Raw genomic sequence first — 23,361 nt, 5'->3', positions numbered from 1 at the left:
TATAATGCCCCCATGGCAGCGTCTCGGTAGAACCGGGTATAATGTATCGTTTATCATCGTACGGACTTAGAGCTATTTTCGTTTCGGACACGGTGTATACCTCGTGCTGTTTGGATTTTATGCAGGCTTGCTGTCGCGTCATTTCAATTTCGTCGCGCAGACACCGCGTGTAATCGTCGAACGTTATCGACCTGGCTACGACGTTACTCTTAACACCTTTAGCTTTTTTCGTATCTTTCTTACCGTCTACTCGCAAGGCATACATCTTTGCTCTAAGCCCGACGAATTCGGTCATTATCGCACCGTTATTTTCGTCTTTCATTAAGCCCGGAACTTTTTTATTGGCGAGTGGGATACCGTACGCATTATCGACCGCGTAATCGCTAGTGTCAAATCTAATAATGTGGCGCTTCATGGTGTCATACACATCGTCGCACTCGATGTGATAAATGAGACTGTCCGTATCGGTGTACGTGACTTTACATTTGTCGTGATACAACGGTAACATGTACTCGTGATGAAATTCGTACAAACATGTCTTGGATATATCGAGAATGCACATACCCACGTAGATTGGTTTGTCGAACTTCACCTCGAGTTTTCGCATTTCTATTGCTACTAAATTCTCCGAAAAGACTCTTCGGCTATGAAAATTTGGTTTCGCGATCAATGCCTCCGCGCCGTATCTACCCTCCCAATGAGTCACGAGTCGCACGTCAACGTGATTGCGCACATTCTCCATGGTTTTGCCAAACACAGCATTGTTCATCAATTTGTATAAATTTTTCTCGAAATCATTCTTGGCCAATGTTCTAAATTTCGTATTAAGTTCTATATAATCGCGAAGCCATGGAGATTGCGCGAATTTCAATATGCGGTGAATCTTTGATATACGGAGACCGTGACGAGTACACTGCTGCAGGTTGCGATAATGTATGACATAACGTTTCTTATCGTATAATGTTGCGAGGAGCTTGTCCTGCCGCTTACCGGGTGGTTTATCGCGCGTCGGACAGAACGATAGGTCAGTGTGCGCGTCGTGAAGATGTTGCGGATATTCCAAGTCGACTTCGAGAATGTAGCCTATCGTGGAATCCACCGCAACATCGGTAACATTAAAATCGGTTACGTCGTCGACCCATTGAAAATCTGCGTAAGGCAATGGTTGACACATTGCCCAGCCGTATAAGTTGTTTACGTCGAAATACATCAGATACGACGACGGTTTCGATGGATCGTACGACTGCATGTACTTGTTGTTGGCCAGCGCGTATCTGTTTGAACATTGACTCAAACCGCCGCGTATACCGCGTTCGATAAACATGACCATGTCAATGTCGGTGAGCAATTCGAAATTGATATGCGTATGCTTCAACATAGCGTCCCACGTAAAACCTGGTAGAGTATAATAATATGCCGGATCGAGTCCATAACTCGCGACGCAGCTATCGCGAAAATTTTCAAAGATATCGGCCAACAGCAAGACATCGGTTTTGAGATATAAATCGCTGTAGTCACCGAGCGTTCGAATGGAGAACCGCTGCCAGACGTTGACGGCGTGCGCGTAATCGCTCTCGGATACGGTGTCACCTGTCAATGAACTATAAAACGAGTCGCGCGGTGGTAAACACGAGTCCTCCAACTTTTCGACGCAGTCAATGTACTCATATGGAAATACGCCTTTTCGTGTCAGCAAATCAAAATTTTCTGCGGATATTTTACAAAATTCGCGTTGCAATATTCGCAGTTTATCCTTGCTTAGATAAGATGCCAATTTGTCGAGACTAGCGGTGAGAAACTTGTACAAATCGATAAATCGCAATTTGACGCAAGTTTTCTTATCTTTATCTTCGGTACTTTTAACATTTTTCGTAAATGAAATGTATTTCTCTTTTGTGATTGGGAGTAAGTCTACATGTCCTTCGTACGCTGTTGCTATTTCCGTTATAATAAAATGCGCGTCGTAGCCAGATAAATTATGAAAAACTATGGGAATGCAATGCGAATCTTTGTAGTTCAAATTACAGTTTGAGTGCGCGGGACCTCTGTACTGACCGGTCAGATGACAATGATCGCGTACTCGCACGTCGTCTGGCTCGAACGGTTTTTCGCACACGTGACAGTGCGTTGCGCTGTTAAACTTTTCCCACTCGTCTCGCGTGAAATCCGCCATGGGTATATTAGTGGACAAGATTGTCTTTATGTCGTGAGCTAAACGTCTTAGCTCCTCAGCGAACTACGCGACGCAATCCTTATCGCGACAAAACCGATACATTGATAGCGAGTCGTCATACGAGCAGCGCACGTAGTACCCTATGCTAAACACGCGATGATGTTGATATGTGTACCTGGACGATTCCGGATCCGCTTCCATCTTCTCCAGGGTACATTCCAGGTCGGCGTATACGATAAACGGAACTCGTTCCTTCCTGTTGTGATTCTTGAAAGCCAACCACTTGTCGTTATCGCTCGGTAACTTGATCGCGCAGTCGTTCATCTTCTGACAGTCGACGGTGTGGGCTTCCAATTTCTCGCTGGAGCCGAAGTAGTGCAAACATCTGTAAATAAAGAAATTTTTTATATATCTTTTACGTAAAAATTATTTTTATTATTTATTCGGATGTATACTCACCGATTGCAAAAGTATTTTTTGTTCGTATTCTTGCTCAATTGCGAGCTCACGAGGCGGGATAGGTTCTTGATCCATGCAAAATGTCCCACGTTGTCGTCGTGCACGTACAGCAGATTTACATGTCTATCCATCTTTCGGTCGGTGAGCCGTATTGGCAAAATTGCAAGTTCCTTGTTTTTTTTCTCGACACCGTACACGTTGATGGAGATGTCGTTGTGACCTTCAAACCGTTTAATTTGATCCAACGTCATTGGAAACTTAATGTCTGTAAGATTTAGCACCAACGCGTAATGTGGATACGACGATTCTCGTTCTGCATGTCTCTCGGCAGGATGCAGAGCCGCCGTCACTGACCATGCGAAACATGCATTGTCCATTGATCGCACGTTTATCACCGCTCTCTTCAATTTAATTTCTCGCGGTATTTCCACAAGACACCCCGCGTGCAATGGATTGTATTTGTTTACGTTAACTGTCAAATTAAGTATACGCGACAACGCCCATCCGCTATCACGTTCCTGGAATTCCTCCAGCGATGTTAGGGTAGGCTCGATGACGTGTCGCTTGTACCACTCACACAGATCGGACTCACGAAAAAGTTCATTGTTTCTCGTAGCGATACTTTTATTCGCGCGTTTGTCACCCGCAACAAATTCACCATTAAACATTGTGTTTATCTTTACATTGTTATGTCGTTGCATGACGTTCCGCACATGAATGAGTACAATGTCTCTCGCATCTTTGAGAAATTGATGAGGGTCGATGTGTTTGGAATTTATTACCACACCAGTCAGTATACGACTTTCAAAGGCCGTATCTGTCTCGCGCCATCTGAGTCCTGTCTCACTCGCACTGTATCCGGCACCCACATGCACGAAACGTTGACGTACCGAGTCTTTCAGACCTTCGAGTCGTGCGATACAAGCAACCAACGACTGTTTAAGACCGATCGATAATCGTGGCCGTTTAATTCGGCTTTGTTCTTCCAACGATTCGATAAACTCGTCGCATCGTTGCTCCCACGCGGTAAAGTCTTCCCTCGAATTTATAATTGTGGATTGCTCCAACAACTCTTGCTCCATGTTCCTCTTCCTGACACACTTTGTTGCACTCACGACTTCCGATTCTCGACTGCTGAGCGTATCCCCCAGATTCGTCATTTTATATTCTACTAATGATGCATCGTTTGCTTTTTTATCATATCTAATTTCATCGTGATCTCAGCATCCATACATTTGCGCCTTTCGAAAAATCTACGATTTGCAGTTTTGCACGTGTGCGATGAAATCATTGCGAGACATGTATGTTCTTGAAAACGATATCGCGCCATTGACTTTCGGTGATTTGATCTGTATCAATGCAGCAGCCGTACATCGGTGCTATTTGCAAAATTTGCAGTTTTGCACGTGTTCGATGAAATCATCGCGAGACATGTATGTTCTTGAAAACGGTATCGCTCCATTGACTTATGCGAAATTGCAAAATTTGCAGTTTTGCGCGTGTTCGATGAAATCATCGCGAGACACGTATGCTCTTGAAAAAAAATCATATTTGATGCTATTGCCCGATGAGGTGATCTCATCACAAATGTTCTTGACAAAGATATCACATTTAACATATATGTGGTGGTGGTCACCATGCAGCAGCCGTACATTGGCGCTATTTGCAAGATTCGCATATGAGAAATAAATGTATATTAAAATGCATATCATTGTATCTAAAATTATTTTTCCTTCTGTCTACCGTTCCCTTGTCCACCGTCAGCGGTTTAGAATTACAGAGCGGTAACTCTCGATAAGAATGCGCGTGCCGCATTCGTCGCGCGATCATTAAACGTTTTCTCATCTGTCTCGTATAAATTATACGAATTAAATATTAAGATCTAAACGATTAAATATCGTTGGCGAAGAAAAGATATGCGATCGTGAGCGAGAACACGAACGGGGCCGGGAGCGCGCTAACGAGAAGACGCGCGCGAATGGGGCCGCGAGCAAGAACGCGCGAGGGAGAGAGAGACCGCGCGAACGAGAAGACGCGCGCGAACGGGGGGGCCGGGAGCCGGGAGCGAGAGGGACCGCGCGCGAACAAGGGACGGGGGGGGGGCGCGCGAGAGAACATCTACGAGGGGGAGATAACGCGAGCGGGAGCGTGCCGTGTGACGTCACGCGGACCGACGCGGCCATTGCACGCGGACTCCGCGGCGCGGCGAAAACGCGAACGCGGATCCCCTCACCCCGCGGTGCCCGAAAACGCGGTACCCTCCTCCCCTCCGCCGCGACGCCCGAAAACGCGGTACCCCCTCCCCCTCGCCCCGCGGCGCCCGAAAACGCGGTTCTCCCCTCCCCCTCCCCCGCGGCGCCCGAAAACGCGGTACCCCCTCCCCTCCCCCGCGGTATACCCCGCCCCCGCCCCTTACCCCGCGGTATGCCCCCCCCGACCCTCACCCCGCGGTATGCCCCCCCCGACCCTCACCCTGCGGTACCCCCCCCCCCCCCGACCCTCCCCGCGAAATCCGATACCCTTGTGTAACCCGATACCCCCGCGGTGGGTTAGAACATATATTGCTTACCTACTCTTTATCATCAAAATTTACAATATGTATCTCCAATTTATAAGTTCCGTCAGTTAATGATCCACAGCCTATTACTTTATTTAATCTGCTGTTATGTGTATACTATTAAAATTTGTCTTTATATATCCTTCTAATGCTGTAAAAAATATATACATAAGAATATAATAATGAGAAATTAATATAATAAGAAAAAAAGTGTGCAAATTAGAAACTTGCATATTGTTTCCTTACAGATTGTTATTATTGCTCCTATTTTATTTCGCTCACAAAGTTCCTCTTATGAAGAAGTTTGTATTTTATTTGATGCATAATTATTAGTATTTATTAGTTTGGGTTCCTCATAGAGAAAGCTTTATGAGCGAAATAAAATAGGAGTAATGGTAGCAATCTGTAATGATGAGGAAGCAATGTGCAAGTTTCTAATTTGCACACTTTTTTCCATTTTAAATTTAACCTTCTTATGAATTGAAAAAGGGTCAGCTTAGTAGCACAAGTGAGGTTTTACAATTGACGCAATGTCAAATTTATATTGACTTTGGGAGTTCAGGCTACATGGTCTATATATGGACTTTTGCATATGGACCTCCCAGGTAGCAAGGTGACGTTAATATGACGTCAATAATTCGTCATTTTTTGGGTACGACGTCATTTTACCAACTTAAGACATATAAATGTCGTGACTTTTTTGACGAAATAATAACTAATCGTAGAATGACCTCATTATAACGTACCATTGACGTCATTTGTATAACCATAAAAACACTTCGACAATTTAATGACGTTAGATATTTATCCATTGTACGACGTATCTGAGACGTCAGACTTTAGACTAATAAAAGATGTTAGTTAACTGACGTTAATACGACGTACCTGAGACGTCAGACTTTAGACTAATCAAAGATGTTAGTTAACTGACGTTAACACGACGTACCTGAGACGTCAGAATTTCGACCAATAAAAAACGTTAGTTAAATCGCTTTAATACGACGTTCCTGGTTCGTCAGATTATAGACCAATAAATGATGTTAGTTAACTGACGTTAATACGACGTACCTGAGACGTCAGACTTTAGACTAATAAAAGATGTTAGTTAACTGACGTTAATACGACGTACCTGAGACGTCAGACTTTAGACTAATAAAAGATGTTAATTAACTGACGTTAACACAACGTACCTGAGACGTCAGACTTTAGACTAATAAAAGATGTTAGTTAACTGACGTTAATACGACGTACCTGAGACGTCAGACTTTAGACTAATCAAAGATGTTAGTTAACTGACGTTAACACGACGTACCTGAGACGTCAGAATTTCGACCAATAAAAAACGTTAGTTAAATCGCTTTAATACGACGTTCCTGGTTCGTCAGATTATAGACCAATAAATGATGTTAGTTAACTGACGTTAATACGACGTACCTGAGACGTCAGACTTTAGACTAATAAAAGATGTTAGTTAACTGACGTTAATACGACGTACCTGAGACGTCAGACTTTAGACTAATAAAAGATGTTAATTAACTGACGTTAACACAACGTACCTGAGACGTCAGACTTTAGACTAATAAAAAATGTTAGTTAACTGACTTTAACACGACGTACCTGAGACGTCAGACTTTAGACTAATAAAAGACGTTAGTTGACTGACTTTAACACGACGTATCTGGTTCGTCAGTTTGTAGACCAGTATCCAACCCAAGGAGCAAAGTGACGTCAGAAGACGACATCGACATAATGACGTCTATTTTTAGTCATTTTTGGTCTATGACGTCGGCGACTAATAATGGACGTTTATAAGACAATGATAACTATTTCATGCAGTGTTATAGCTATCAAGAAGATATCATTACAAGATTCTTGAACACTTTAAAGATGTACTTGTTATAGACAAGTACAGTTACTAAGGAAGCATCAGGGTCAGAAGATCGTCACTGTTCACTGGATCATCGAAGTCAAGCAACACGGGCGCGGTACTGTACTAGGATAGGTGACCGCCTTGAGAAAGCGGGGCTATATGCACATGATACGTAAAGAAACAGTTAAAAAAGCGTTTTTTTTTATAGATAAAGAAGAAAAACGTTTTTTTATAAACGTTTATCAAGTGGACATTTTAACATTTTAATTTCATAAAAAATAATGTAGATTAAAAAGTTGTCGTCTATTTGACGACATTTTATGGTCAGTCTTGTGACTGCCATTCCAAGATGACGTCCAAATGTTCAAAATCTGACGTACTTTTATTTCGTCCCGTCGACGTCATTAATTACGTATTAGTGACGTCAATATATGACGTCACGGAGATGAGACAAAAGTACGTCATTTTTACGGCACTTTGACGTCATTTCATAACGTCGCAATCGTCAGAACATGACCAAAAAATAACGTTAAATAGACGTCACCTTGCTACCTGGGCTTTGATCGCGTATAAAGCTGGATCTAATAAATTAAATCTTAAAGAATTATATATGAAATAGGGGTAGAAAAGAATGAAGAACATAATAAAATTAGAAACAGCCCAATATCTTAAAATTTGCGGAAATTAGAGCTATTACAGGCATTTCTCAAAAAATTATTGACCTTTAATTGCGTATAAAGCTGGATCTAATCAACCACATCTTAAAGAATTATATATGAAATAGGGATAGAAAAGACTGAAGAATATAATAAACAATTTTAACAATTTTTTTCCAACAAGTATTCTGAAAAAGAGAAGACAAGTATCTTTTGGTTTGGGCCTACAATCAATATTTCCAATAGTATAATTTTTGTAAGAATTAAATTTTTTGATAACTTTATGGTATTATATAATGTAATTCATTTTAAACTGAACAAATATTTCATTTAAGTTATTCTTTGATAAGATTGAACATTTCTAAAATATTAACATTTTAAAAAGTGGTTACCAAAAAATTTAATTTTTACAAAAATCATACTGTTGGAAATATCAATCGTAGGTCCAAACTAAAAAATACGTGTATTCTCTTTTTCAGAATATTTCTCGGAAAAAAATTATCAAAAATTATTACAGTAGATCAGGTTGAAAATATGAAAATTTTAGTGAGAATGCTCCCATATATATAATAATAATAATAGTAATTTTATATGTATATTTTATACTAGCTGGTTACCCGGGCTTCGCCCCGGAGGACATGTGTAATAAGACACACAAATAGTCTCTCTCTCTCTCTCTCTCTCTCTCTCTCTCTCTCTCTCTCTCTCTCTCTCTCTCTCTCTCTCTCTCTCTCTCTCTCTCTCTCTCTCTCTCTCTCTCTCTCTCTCTCTCTCTCTCTCCTCTCTCTCCCTCTCTCTCCCTCTCTCTCCCTCTCTCTCCCTCTCTCTCCCTCTCTCTCCCTCTCTCTCCCTCTCTCTCCCTCTCTCTCCCTCTCTCTCTCCCTCTCTCTCTCTCTCTCTCTCTCTCTCTCTCTCTCTCTCCCTCTCTCTCCCTCTCTCTCCCTCTCTCTCCCTCTCTCCCTCTCTCTCTCTCTCTCTCTCGTACCTAAGTGATAGGACACAACAAGTTAAGTTCAATAATAAATGATCGAAATTGCTTGCTACTGAGTACGGAGTTCCACAGGGATCGGTACTGGGGCCCCTGCTATTTATTACATATATTAATGATATAGTTAAAATTATGCCATACGGGTATAACATAAAAATGTTTGCGGATGACACATTAATATATGTAACGGGAGACAGTTGTGAGGAGTTGGAAATGAAATTAAATATGGTGTTTATTATAATAGAAGAGTGGATGAATGCAAATAAATTAAAATTAAATGCAAGTAAAACGAAATATATGATAATCAGGAGTATAAGGAAAGAAATGAAGGGTAATGTTACTTTAAAATGCGGGGATGAAACTGTGATAGAGCGTGTTGAGAAAATGAAATACCTTGGCGTAATTATTGATAGTAAACTTCGATTAGAAGACCAATGTGATTATATGTTAAAGAAAATAGGGAAAAAGACAAGCTTCTTGAATAGAATAGGTAGCGATATTTCAGCATATGCAAGATGTGTTGTGTATAAATCAATTATATCACCGCATTTCGAGTACTGTGCAACGTTATTAATTAGAACACATGTTACAAACGTTGCACTTTATGACTGTAAGACAGAGGTTGTATTATAATGTATGTATTCTTATTTTTAAGATAGTGAGAGGAATGTTACCTGGTCACTTAAATAATAGACTGGAAATAGTAGGTAATGTGAGTGGAAGATCCACTAGGCAAGCTGATAATATTGCAATGCAATTTCGCAGAACAAGAAACGCGCAAAAGAGTCTGTTCTATGAAGGTGTGAATGTGTATAATGCTTTACCGGTAGAATTGAAACAGAGTGAGAGGATCGAAGTGTTTAAACGTAGGCTAAAAGAATACATAGTATTAAATGTGACAAAACTGTAAGATTTTGTGTAATGTATATAGCTGAGAAAGCTAATAAATATCAATCTCTCTCTCTCTCTCTCTCTCTCTCTCTCTCTCTCTCTCTCTCTCTCTCTCTCTCTCTCTCTCTCTCCTCTCTCTCTCTCCTCTCTCTCTCTCTCTCTCTCTCTCTCTCTCTCTCTCTCTCTCTCTCTCTCTCTCTCTCTCTCTCTCTCTCTCTCTCTCTCTCTCTCTCTCTCTCTCTCTCTCTCTCTCTAATCTCTCTCTCTCTCTCTCTCCTCTCTCTCTCTCTATCTCCTCTCTCTCTCTCTCTCTCTCTCTCTCCTCCTCTCTCTCCTCCCTCTCCCCCCCCCTCTCTCTCTCTCCTTCTCTAAAATGCTATAAATTGAAAAATATTACTTTTTTATCGACTGAAATTCAATTCCGTCGTATACAATTCTTTGAGATTCACTCAATTATTTCCTTAAAAAATTGGAAAAATTTCGTAACCGATTCCCAAAAAGATCGGTAACGAAAAACTATACAGTTTATAACACTCCCCGGGAAATTCTACCCCTATTTTATATGCAATTCTTTAAAATTCAATCAATTATTTCCCGAAAAAATAAAAAAACCGGTTTCCAAAAAATCAGTAACAAAAAACTATACACATAGTGGCACTCCCCGGAAAATTCTACCCCTATTTCACATACTTTTGGTAAAAATTTGATCTGTAATTCTTTGAGATTCAGTGAATTATTTCCCGAAAAATTAGAAAAATTAAAAAAACCGGTTTCCAGGAAATCGGTAACAAAAAACTATACACATAGTGGCACTCCCCGGAAAATTCTACCCCTATTTCATATACTTTTGGTAAAAATTCGGTTCAGGGGTTTGGGCTGAGCGTTGATGAGTGAGTGAGTCAGTCAGGACATCTTCCTTTATATATATAGACTAGCTGGTTACCCGGGCTTCGCCCCGGAGGACATGTGTAGTAAGACACGCAAATAGTCTCTCTTTTAATCCTTTATATATATAGATAGCTTAAAAGCTATAAAACTCTGAAGCTTTTTTTTTTTTTGTAAATTCCTTTATCAATCATCATTCAAATCACGTTTACATTCTGTATTTGTAATTTTTAATCACTTTTATTTATATAAAAAAATTAAGATATTAAAATGATGGACTTCCACACCACCCTTGAGGTTCCACCTATTGGCGCGTTAGGTTTTTTATAGTAGACCTTCGCCTTAAGCCCTATTATACTACTTCTCATATTATTTTCGTTCAGACACGATGTCTTGTTCAGACACGATGTCTTGTTCAGACACGATGTCTTGTTCAGACACGATGTCTTGTTCAGACACGATGTCTTGTTCAGACACGATATTTTGCGCAGACATTATATTGTTTACACACTCGTCTTTGTGACAAATTTGATACCTTGTTCAGACACGATGCCTTGTTCAGACATGATGTCTTGTTTAAACACGATGTCTTGTTCAGACAACAATGCCTTGTTCAAACACGATCGAAATTTATCCTTTTTTTGAGTTGAAGAACATCGCCCCGGAGGACATATGTATTAAGACATGCAAATAAGTAATAGTGTATATTTTCATTTAACACCAGTATGACCTTTTTTTTCCTACTTAAGGACTTCTTTATAGACCACATTGGTAGTTCTCCCCTCAGGTGCTAGGATTACCAGACTGCTAGGTGAGCTTACCCTTGAGCAGGCCACGTAAAACTGCCCATGTGAGAAACAATCCTCACTTAAATCAATCCCTACTACTTTCAGCGATTGCCCCTGGGACTTATTGATGGTCATCGCAAAACAGACTTTGACAGGAAATTGCAGCCTCTTAAACTCGAAAGGGTACTCTGATGGTATGAGAGGTATGCGTGGTATAAACACTGTATCTCCCCGAGCACAGCCGGTAAACACTGTGGCCTCGATGACATTCCTATGGAGAGCCTTTACTCGTAGCCTGGTTCCATTACAAAGTTTGGGCGGATTGAGGTTTCGCAGCAACATTACTGGAGCCCCCACTTTAAGTAGAAGCTTGTGAGCTGGTAAACCAGGAGGATTCAGAGTGTTGAGGAACTCTACGGAGTAGTTGACCGCGTCATCTGTTTGTATTACCGAGTCTACAGACCTGTATTTCATTTCTATCCCATCAAATGAGTTAAGTAGAGTGTCATTAATAACGCCAGCTTTGTCGTTCTTAGGGGTCAGAATGGCACGTTCACACAGCCAGTCCATAGATTTATCTTTGATATCGGCGATATCAGGGTATATCTTTTCAATAAGGTTAGCTAGGGTTGTCACTACTAAGCCTAGACCTTCAGGAATAATCACCTTTCCCTCAGACTCGGGATACTTTCCATCCCCTATTTTAAGTAGGAGTTTGGAGAATTGCCCCGCGGAGACATCGCCTCTCAAGTATACCCTCATATTCTTTCTGAGAGAGAGTTTCCAGATAAGGGGCCATAAATATGATGCCTTGATACATGCTTTAACCTCGTCAGCTCTAGTTCCCCTTGGCACTACTGGTAAAGTCTGTCGGAAGTCTCCAGCCAGCAGCACGGTGACTCCCCCCATCACTCCATCGTTGCCCCTAATATCTTTTAGAGTTGTGCTCAGTGCCTCAAAACCTCCTTTATGTGCCATGGTGCTCTCATCCCAAACAATAAGCTTACAGTCCTGCAACACTTGAGCCATGTTGCTTTGTTTTGAAATATTGCATAGGGGTGTTTCTGCATGGTTGAGATTGAGGGGCAGCTTAAAAGCAGCGTGAGCGGTCTTGCCTCCCTCCAACAGCGTAGCAGCAATGCCAGAAGATGCAACAGCCAAGGCGATGCCACGTTCACTTCTTACTTTTGCCAGGAGTAAGTTGATCAGGAAGGTTTTTCCAGTACCACCAGGAGCATCCAGAAAAAAGACCTGACCAGCACTTGACTCAATGCTGCTAAGGACCTGCCGATAGACAGCGAACTGCTCATCTGTCAGCAAACCCTCGTTAATCGATACCACTTGTGCCAAGGTGTTTACGTCGTAGTTGGTCTCTCTCAGATAATCTCGATTTTTCAAGACTTCTCCTGATCTCTTTGGCTGAGACAGGCCGTATTGGTGTAACTCCTGTCCTCCCAAAGCCAACACTGTGTCCTCAATCAGCACCAAACATCTGTTATACACCTCGTCCATCACCTGCTGTGCATTGCCTTGCAACTCTCTCTCCACCTGTCGTGTAATGTCTTCTGAAAGGCTGTCTTTGTACTTTTCCCAAAGACTCAGAGGTTCGGTAAGTTGACAGAATACCAACATCACTGTAAAGAGCTCTCGCAACTTGAAAGGAGAATCACATAAGGCAGCTTCTTCCAAGGTATTGTCCCAGTGTTTGTCATCTTCCAGCAAACCTAATGCTTTGCATGCAGACTAAAATGTTGAACAAAGGACACCATTTGCAATCTTTAGATCTAAAAAGGACGTTGGACCTCGAATCTCATGCAGCAGCAAGCGAAGATAATAACACTCGGTGTTATTTGGATGGATGGTATACACTCTTCCCAGCGCATGGTCCTTCTTTATTCCTGGCCAGCCGTCGACATCCATCCCCCGCTTTCTTCTCTCAAACTTGTTATTTTTAAACACAAAATAAGAAGGAACCTCACAGTACAAGAGGGTTTTTGCAAAATCGTCGGTTTTGCACAGCTCGAAGAAAGCCAAGAGTGTTGTCTGAGGTGGGTTGCTAAGCCTCTCAACCAAGTTTTTGGAATTGAAGTACACACGCTGACCATTCTCGAGGTGAACAGCGAGATGGAAGATAGTAGGATATCTCTCATGAATAGGGAACGCCAAGATTCTCCAAATTGCCTCTGAGCTGCTGATGTACCGCCCACTCTCGTACAACTTTACCTCATCTCTCTCACTCTCTAAAGCAAAAGTCGCTTGGTCACTGCCCTTATTCACGTACTTGCAAATGTACTTGATGGACTTGACTGAAGTGCATAATTCCACATTAATATGAGCATTAAAAATACGTAATAAAACAGGATTATAGGGCACTACCCAGCGGTTATCCAGCTCTATATCATTGATTTTTACGATAAACCCACCATCAGCTTGAGACCTCCTCCGATATTGCGGGTATCCATCATTTCCTGTCTGAGTGTTTTTGAGAAGTAGCCGTGGGTACCTCTTGCTGCAATTGCCTCCTTTCATACAAGGCGAATTACGATTTAAGCCCCCGCAGGGACCATGAATCATGTTGGCCTTGACAATATTATGAAGAAGAGAGTCTTGCACGGGATCAGGTATTTCAGCACAGATGACTTTGTCGATCATATCAGGGAAGATGCGCTGCTCTAGCCACAGCAAGATGTGGATGTGAGGCAGACCTCGCTTTTGCCACTCTACAGAGTACATGAAGCACCACACTTTTCCAAACAGATTGCCCTTGTTTAAGAGAGCCATCATCTTCTTCACCTTGAGATGAAATACCCTAGCTATAATGTCGTGACGATCGTGAGATTTTTGCCCTGACAGCAGTACATCTGTGATATCTTTCCACTTAGGGTTACAAGTAAAAGTGATGAACAAATCAGGACGGCCGTGGTAGCGGACGTATGTCATAGCGTCTTGAGTCCGCTCATGCATATAGCGTGGTCCTCCAGTGAAGGATGACGGAAGCACCACCATTTGACCCAGCTGAGCAACGTCAGCATCCTGCTTTCCGACGGCGTCTCTCAGGTGAATGTAGCTGTCTGCCCTCAGCTGCGCCTGGTTGTTCCTAATATAGTTCAACCTTTCAGTCTCTATTTTGGCGTACATGTCAACCAAAAATTGACTAAAAAGAGAACGAAAGTACACCAAGTGGTTGACTTCCCCTTGCCTGACCATGACACGGTACGAGTAAAAGCTCGCTGCGGAAACTGTATTCTTGAGGGGCAACTTAGTCTGAGGATCACGCTGAGGCAGGGCAATAGAGTACCCATCTTCGCCACGGCAAAACAAAAGCGGGTACTGCAAGGCGTCGTATGATCGGTGAATCTCGCTGATGCGCCGCAGTGTGTTGTCGTGGCTCTGCAACACAATATCTCGCTGCTCGAATTGCTGTCCAACAATCACCAGAGCTACTTCATTTGCTGTTGGTGCATTGAAGCGTCCTCCATGAACATCAACGGGCTTTTTATCTGCATGAATAATGACCTCGAATTTTTTGCAAGTTGGAGGTACTTTTTCTAGAGTGGTTTTCAGGTCTTTTATATAGCTGTTGACTTCATGTAGCATCCTCTGCAATTCTTTGACTAATTCCTGTTTGACATCAGGAAAATTGCTGCATCTCAAACGCACTTCCCTTTCATCCTCGCCCACGAAATAAATTTGTAGGAATTGGGCTTCCTGTTCAGGTGCTGGCAGCAGACTTCCTACCAAGTGATATACTTGCCCCTGAACTTTAAAGGTCGGCATGAAGCCATCTTGTAGAACCTGCTTGGCTCCGAATGATGTCATGTTAAAGCAGCCATTGTACTTCCGAACACGGTTCATAAAGTGGACGTGCTCTGGGTGACTGCCCATTACCAAACTGTAGAGAGGCTCGGGCAGAGGTTCGAAGGGTGAAAGCTGCACCTTTCCAGCGCTGCAACACATGCCGGGGGCCTCCTCCTTCCACTTGAGGGCATTGCAGTACTTGCACTTGTGGCTCATGGTACCCAGAGCTATAATGCTGTCTGCTTCATAAGCCACATCAGGATCATATGCCATGCCTGAATAAGCTTTGACCTTCCACGGAAGTGCTCGCCTTTCTAATCGTTTTCCAGGATGACTTTGTTCATATCGAAACTGTTTCGCACTGTGTACCTCGGGGTTATTTTGTTGGTGCCTGGCTACCGCTGCTCTGTGTACCTCGGGGTTATTTTGTTGGTACCTGGCTACCGCTGCTCTGTTTACCTCGGGGTTATTTTGTGAGTACCTGGCTACCGCTGCTCTGTTCACCTCGGGGTTATTCTGCGCATATTTTCTTGCCGCATCTTGAAGTTGCTTCTTTCTTTTAACGTTGGTATATCTAGCACGACGTTTGCCAGAAGCCTTTTTGTGAACAAAAAGAGGTGATGGTTGTGAAACGTTTGAGGCGTGGTCAGACTGAGAGAAGAGTGGTGTGGTGGTCAATTCTTCAGGTTTACGTGGCACGTACGCATCGAAATGTCCCTTAGAAAGGTCCTGCGCGTGCGTAAAACGTAGCCTCTTAACAGGGTGACCCTCAACACCGAAACTCTTATAGAGCTCACCATTGCGGTAAACCTCGAAGACAAACCTAAATAGTTGCCCAGCCGCCACCAACTCGCATAAACCACCATAAGTAAATGGTTGGGACATGTGAGCGAGATATTCAGCAGAGCTGGTGTAATTGTCCCCCTCGCTGTCGTGGGACATAATAGAGAATTCCTCCCAATTATCCACCACATGTTTTACGATTAGTTCACGCACATCCCTAGCCATTAACTGATTGTAATACATGAGATAGGAGAGGGACCTAAACAGGCAAGCTCCATCCCCTGTGATCGGGACAATAGTGTGAAGCACCATCTCTCCATTAACATTTAAAAACTCAAGTGCCATATCGATTTAAAAAAAGAGAAGAGACAAAGCGTACTAAAAAGTAAAACAATTTTTCCCTAAATATAAATAACAACCTGTAGTAGACGCCAGGAAAAGAATCCTTAAAGCCGTTTTTGCACCCACTCCCAATTTCCATAAAATAATTTTTTTTATTATATGATCATCAAAAATATCCAAAAAAACAATTACGTAAAAAAAATCAAATGCATAAAGCCAAAATTAATTATTAGTCTGGGTATACCACTATGGTTCACCCACTATAGTACACATAAGCCTTTAAGGCAATCCTACATTGACAGTAATTATCGAAATTTTCTTAAAAGAAATCTTTACAAAATTGCTAAATTTTTTTATAAGATTCAACACCTACGAAAAAAGATTATTTCCATTTTACTAAGCAAAAGCACATTCAGGTTGATGGGATAAGCAGTATTGCGTGCGTTTCACTGCTTTAAATAGAGCAGATAACAGTTTATGATTTGATTAAATTAAAATAAAAAATAAATTATATTCATGAAAGCAAAGAATAGTTGGTATTAAACTGTACAATTAAAGCAAAAACGATCGTATTACCTGAATAACTGCGAACACAAAATAAACGTGAAAAATACTTTGTAGTATACACACTTCTCTCTCTCTCTCTCTCTCTCTCTCTCTCTCTCTCTCTCTCTCTCTCTCTCTCTCTCTTCTCTCTCTCCCTCCTCTCTCTTTTTTGCTTCTTTAACCAATTGCAAACTACAAAATAGTGAAACAACATATAAAATAGACAAAAATAGATTGAGAATTTAAAATCAACAATATATCAAAGCAAAGAAACAGAAAATGCCAAAAAGGATAGACAGATTGACAAAAATAGATTGATGATTTAAATATTTTGCTTTAATTTAATCAAAAGCATAAATTGTTATCTGTATACTATATATTTTAAGCATTGAATCGTTGATATATTGAACAGTCTTCTTATTAAAGCAAAGAATAATTAATATAAAACTGTACAATTAAAAGTAGTTTACAATTATAATCATACAATTACAGTTAAAGCAGAGAATACATTATATTTATGCTTTCCATAAGACATAAAATTGTATATACACTTTTGTATATATACTTTTCTACACCAACTATTTTCTGCTGTAACACAAAAAGACTGTTCAATATATCAGCATTTTACTGCTTTAAATAAAGCAGATAACAATTTATAATGCTGTAACACAAAAAGACTGTTCAATATATCAGCATTTTACTGCTTTAACTAAAACAGATAACAATTTATAATTTGATTAAATTACAGCAAAAAATCTATTATATTTATGAAAACAAAGAATAGTTAGTATGAAACTGTACAATTAAAGCAAAATCAAGCATAAATATATTAAGAGGAACAATATATCAAAGCAAAAAAATAAAAAATGCCAAAAAGGATAGACAGATTGACAAAATTAGATTAATGATTTAAAATCATAAAAGCATAAATTATTATATATTTTGCTTTAATTTAATCAACTACATATTTTAAACATTGACTCGTTGATATATTGAACAGTCGTCTTATTAAAGCAAAGAATAGTTGATAGACTCGTTGATATATTGAACAGTCGTCTTATTAAAGCAAAAAATAGTTGATATAAAACTGTACAATTAAAAATAATTTACAATTATAATCATACAATTACAGTTAAAGCACTCTATATATATTTTTGTACATATACTTTTGTATACCAACTATTTTCTGCTGTAACACAAAAAGACCTGTTCAATATATCAGCATTTTACTGCTTTAAATAAAGCAGATAACAATTTATAATGCTGTAACACAAAAAGACTATTACCTGGATAACTACGAACACGAAATAAACGTGAAAGATACTTTATAATATACACACTCTTTTTCTTTCTCTTTCTCCTTCTCTCTCTTTCTCGCTTCTTTAATCGATTGCAAACTGCAAAATTGTGAAATAACATATAAAATGTTTGACACATTCATAATTTTGCTATAAGAGAAACAATTTATCCCAGTAAAGAAACGGCAAATGCCAAACAGGATAGACAGATTGACTGTGATTGGTAATTATATTTATGAAAGCAAAGAATAATTAGTATGAAACTGTACAATTAAAGCAAAATCAAGCATAAATATATTAAGAGGAACAATATATCAAAGCAAAGAAATAAAAAAAGCAAAGAAATAAAAACTGCAAAATTGTGAAATAACATATAAAATGTTTGACACATTCATAATTTTGCTATAAGAGACACAATTTATCCCAGTAAAGAAACGGCAAATGCCAAAAAGGATAGACAAATTGACTGTGATTGGTAATTATATTTATGAAAGCAAAGAATAGTTAGTATGAAACTGTACAATTAAAGCAAAATCAAGCATAAATATATTAAGAGGAACAATATATCAAAGCAAAAAAATAAAAAATGCCAAAAAAGATAGACAGATTGACAAAATTAGATTGATGATTTAAAATCATAAAAGCATAAATTATTATATATTTTGCTTTAATTTAATCAACTACATATTTTAAGCATTGACTCGTTGATATATTGAACAGTCGTCTTATTAAAACAAAGAATAGTTGATAGACTCGTTGATATATTGAACAGTCGTCTTATTAAAGCAAAAAATAGTTGATATGAAACTGTACAATTAAAAATAATTTACAATTATAATCATACAATTACAGTTAAAGCACTCTATATATATTTTTGTATATATACTTTTCTATACCAACTATTTTCTGCTGTAACACAAAAAGACCTGTTCAATATATCAGCATTTTACTGCTTTAAATAAAGCAGATAACAATTTATAATGCTGTAACACAAAAAGACTATTACCTGAATAACTGCCAACACGAAATAAACGTGAAAAATACTTTATAATATACACACTCCTTCTCTTTCTCTTTCTCCTTCTCTCTCTTTCTCGCTTCTTTAATCGATTACAAACTGCAAAATTGTGAAATAACATGTAAAATGTTTGACACATTCATAATTTTGCTATAAGAAAAACAATTTATCCCAGTAAAGAAACGGCAAATGCCAAAAAGGATAGACAGATTGACTGTGATTGGTAATTTAAAATACACCCTTACCTTTTTTCTCTCTCTCTCTCTCTCTCTCTCTCTCTCTCTCTCTCTCTCTCTCTCTCTCTCTCTCTCTCTCTCTCTCTCTCTCTCTCTCTCTCTCTCTCTCTCTCTCTCTCTCTCGCGACAATATATCCGATTATACTATTAAAATATAAGCCCGTTTCTCTTAATATCACGATCTCTTAATCCTTTATTTCTTTTATACAGTACGAAATTATGCGCGATTTTAAATTCAATCTATAGAAAAGACAACTTCATAAATTCATAAGTTGCCAATTTCATTTATTAATTGTCGTTTTTCTTAATGCCCGGTCTACAATGGATGTTGTAGGTCGTAAGTCGTAAGAATTGGCCAATCACAGTTAATTATTCTTTGACCGCAAAAAGAATAATAGACTGTGATTGGTCAATTCTTACACGGAGAAAATTTTATATTAAATTAATTAATTTTACTATGCTGCCGCACCAACTGCGGACCATCAAGACGCCCAAGTTTAAATGCTATAGTCTTATAAAATTACTATGTCCATAGCATTTAGTGCTATTCATGTATAATTCTTTGAGATTCAATCAATTATTTTCCGAAAAATTGGGAAAATTAAAAAAACCGGTTTCCGAAAAGATCAATAACAAAAACTGTACACATCATGGCGCTCCCCAGAAAATTCTACCCCTACTTCATATACAATTCTTTAAGATTCAATTAATTCCTGAAAAATTGAAAAAATTTCGATACCGGCTTCCAAAAAGATCGGTAACGAAAAATTATACACTTTATAGCACTCCCCGGAAATTTCTACCCCTGTTTGGTCTATAATTCTTTGAGATTCAATCAATTATTTCCCGAAAAATTAAAAAAATTAGAAAAACCGGTTTCAAGAAAATCGGTAACGAAAAACTATACACATAGTAGCACTCCCCGGAAAATTCTACCCCTATTTCATATACTTTTGATAAAAATTCGGTTCAGGGCTTTGGCCTGGGCGATATTAAAGAATCCGTGAAAACACGTTTTACTCCTTTTCACCCCGTTAGGGCTTGAATTTCTAAAAATCCCTTCTTAGTGGCACTCCCCGGAAAATTCTACCCCTATTTCATATACTTTTGGTAAAAATTCGGTTCAGGGGTTTGGGCTGGGCGTTGATGAGTGAGTGAGTCAGTCAGGACATCTTCCTTTATATATATAGATATATATATATACATATTACATAATTATATATAATTACTATTATTATTATATTTAATTCTTATTATATTAATTTATTATATTTTTATATATAATTAATATAAAAGAAATATATGAAACTTACTAATACGGTTAGATGTATTTAATACGTCGCTTAATTTGACTTTCTCAGGTCTTGTATTCGATGAAAATACAGATAAATGTTTTCCCAGTGTAGAACATATAGTATTACTTTGAACTTGCAATTCGAAAGGTACGTTTCCAGTATTAAATCTAGAATTCTTGGGTTGCCTGGCTTGCACGCCATCCAAGTGTATAATCTACATTAAAATTATAATTAAAATTAATAGATATAATTACAGTTATAATTTTATATATAATATACCATTTTAATTTATTAAATTATTTATAACTGTTTATAAATAATATGTAATGATAATAAATATATCAAAAATTAATATTTATATTTATAACTAAATATATGATTAATAGAAAGAATGTTTCTTTTATTTATTAAAAGAATTGAAACAAGAATTGAAATATACAATAAATCTTATGTTATTTTATATTATTCCTTGTCGTTCTTTATGTTATTGTTTTATTTTATTAAATTTTATATTTTTTCATAACTTACATAATTTGCCTGTATAAATTTTTCCACAATTTCAATATTCTCGTTCCACGCTACTACTTGTATACGTTTATTACTTCCATTGTTCAAAAAGAATTTAAAATATTTGTATTGCTGATTAGTACCAACTGAGCGTGGAGCTTCAATTCCATCAACATAGCCAATAATTTCTCTATATATTGTAAATAATATACTCATTAGAATAGAATGTTTAAAATATATATTTATAGAAAAACATTGTTTTAGATAAAAATGACAAGTATAATATTGATTTTATTAAACTTTTTCTTTTAATAATTTGGTTAAAAATATATGTATGTATTTATTCATGTTGTGCGTATGTATGTATGTATGCATACATATGTACGTATATAAATAAATATGTGTGTACGGATTTGTACATGTACGTATATATATGCGTATATATTAATACTTACACTGTAGAATCAAATTCTTGAATTGCATCAATTTCATCATTTTTAGTGAATAAATCAGTAGGATTTATATCTTTAAGTTCCTCAACTTGTTCATCAGAAATCATGTTCATTCATTTTAACTAAATTTTAAGTAAAATATTTATTTTAGTAGATACATTTTAATAAAATAAAAGTTGATAATAAAACAATTAGACACATTTAAGTGTAAATATATATTTACATAATTATAATGACTATATTAAAAATGTTTATGTATAAGAAGTATAAGTATATTTATTTTAAACTAATGTAATTAATTTAATCAGATGCAAGATAAAGATAAAAAATGATTAAAGATTAACATAATTTATATTTTACATTTACAATATAAATGAGAATAAAAATTTACAGAAATATTCTGTAAAAGTATACATTATTTCTTTGCAAAAGCTTATATGATAATTTTATCGTCATTTAACGAAGAAGTAAAAATTTGATTAAATAAAAATTACTGGTTTTAAGTAAGGTAAAAAATATACTGAGGAGAAAAATATAATATATAAAATACATATGTATTTTATTACTTTATTATAAAATTTAAAAATAATAAATAAATCAAATTAAATACTTATATTTTGAGTATTTTATTTACATTAGATCAAAAATTGATTGTAATAAAGTAAAAATTTGAACTAAATCTATTAGGACAATATTTAAAATAAAACTCATTAAAAAAGCAATGCCAAAATATTTATGTGTAAAAATAGACATGTATATTTATGCAAACTAATATTATTAATTTAATTAAATTTACAACAAAATTAATCAAGATGAAAAGCTAGGAAAGGTTAAAAAATTTTATATAATAAAATAATATAAATGCGTTTAAAAATTTACAGAATTGTCTAAAAAATGTATAACATTTATTTTGAAAGCTATATATTTATTTTAAAATTATCTAGCTATATTTCAACAGTAAAATAAAAGTTTTATTAAAATTAAATAATCAAAATTATCTGTTTTAAATTACACATCAAAATAATTTTAAAAATGCTTTTTAAAATATTTTTTATAATTTTAAAAAATATATAAAATATAATATAAATAAATATATACATAAATAATAATATTAATGATATAAAGCTGAAAAATAGCTTAAAAATAGAAGTTTAATGTCTTAAAAGAAACAAAAACATACATCAATAAAAAATACAATATTTAATAGAAATTAATTAAATAGGTAAACTTATTAATTTGTAAATAGTATTAAGATTTTAATTATAAAGTAATTAGTGTATCTGTATGTCTGAGAAAGAGAAAGAGAGAGAGAGAGAGAGAGACTCCCAGATAGCCAAATCTGTTCGAACAAATAATGCCAAATACTTGCTACAAATTTTGGTTTCAGAAATGGTACAAATTTGCATCAAAATTTGTTTTATCAAATGTTGTCGACAAACTGCTAGCAAATACGTATCAAAACATGCGTACACAATTTACGCCAAATTGATACCAAATATCGAGCAAAGCTTAGTAGTACCTGATAACAAATTGGCATCAAATTGCCGCTAAAATTAGTTGACAAAACCTAACACCAAATTAATGCCAAATATTGAGCAAATTTTGGTGACAAAGCTTGAGAACAAATTGACGCCAAATACCGAGCAAAGCTTAGCAACTACCTGATAACAAATTGGCATCAAATTGCTGTTAAAGTTTGTTGACTAAACATAACGCCAAATTGATGCCAAATATTGAGCAAATTTTGGTAACAAAACTTAAGAACAAATTGACGCCAAATACCAAGCGATGTTTAGGGACAATATTTAACTGCAAATTG

At 37.3% G+C, this 23,361-nt stretch overlaps 1 protein-coding gene and 1 pseudogene across 1 annotated transcript; both read right to left on the bottom strand.

The window, feature by feature from the left end:
* Positions 1-2,628: 2,628 nt before the first annotated feature.
* Positions 2,629-3,792, bottom strand: LOC139778484 (uncharacterized). Its single transcript, XM_071716415.1, has one exon. It carries the CDS (start codon positions 3,790-3,792, stop codon positions 2,629-2,631), a length of 1,164 nt encoding a protein of 387 aa, XP_071572516.1.
* A 1,409-nt stretch (positions 3,793-5,201) lies between these two features.
* On the bottom strand, positions 5,202-21,649 carry LOC139778483 (uncharacterized; annotated as a pseudogene).
* Between the last annotated feature and the right edge of the window lie 1,712 nt (positions 21,650-23,361).

Source organism: Temnothorax nylanderi, unplaced genomic scaffold (genome assembly GCF_030848795.1).
Source record: "Temnothorax nylanderi isolate EJ_2023f unplaced genomic scaffold, tnyl_v1.0 TNYL_tig0185_pilon, whole genome shotgun sequence".
Classification (NCBI taxonomy): Eukaryota; Metazoa; Arthropoda; class Insecta; order Hymenoptera; family Formicidae; genus Temnothorax; species Temnothorax nylanderi.
Note: the sequence above shows the minus strand (reverse complement) of the source record. Positions and strands in the feature narration are given on the sequence as shown.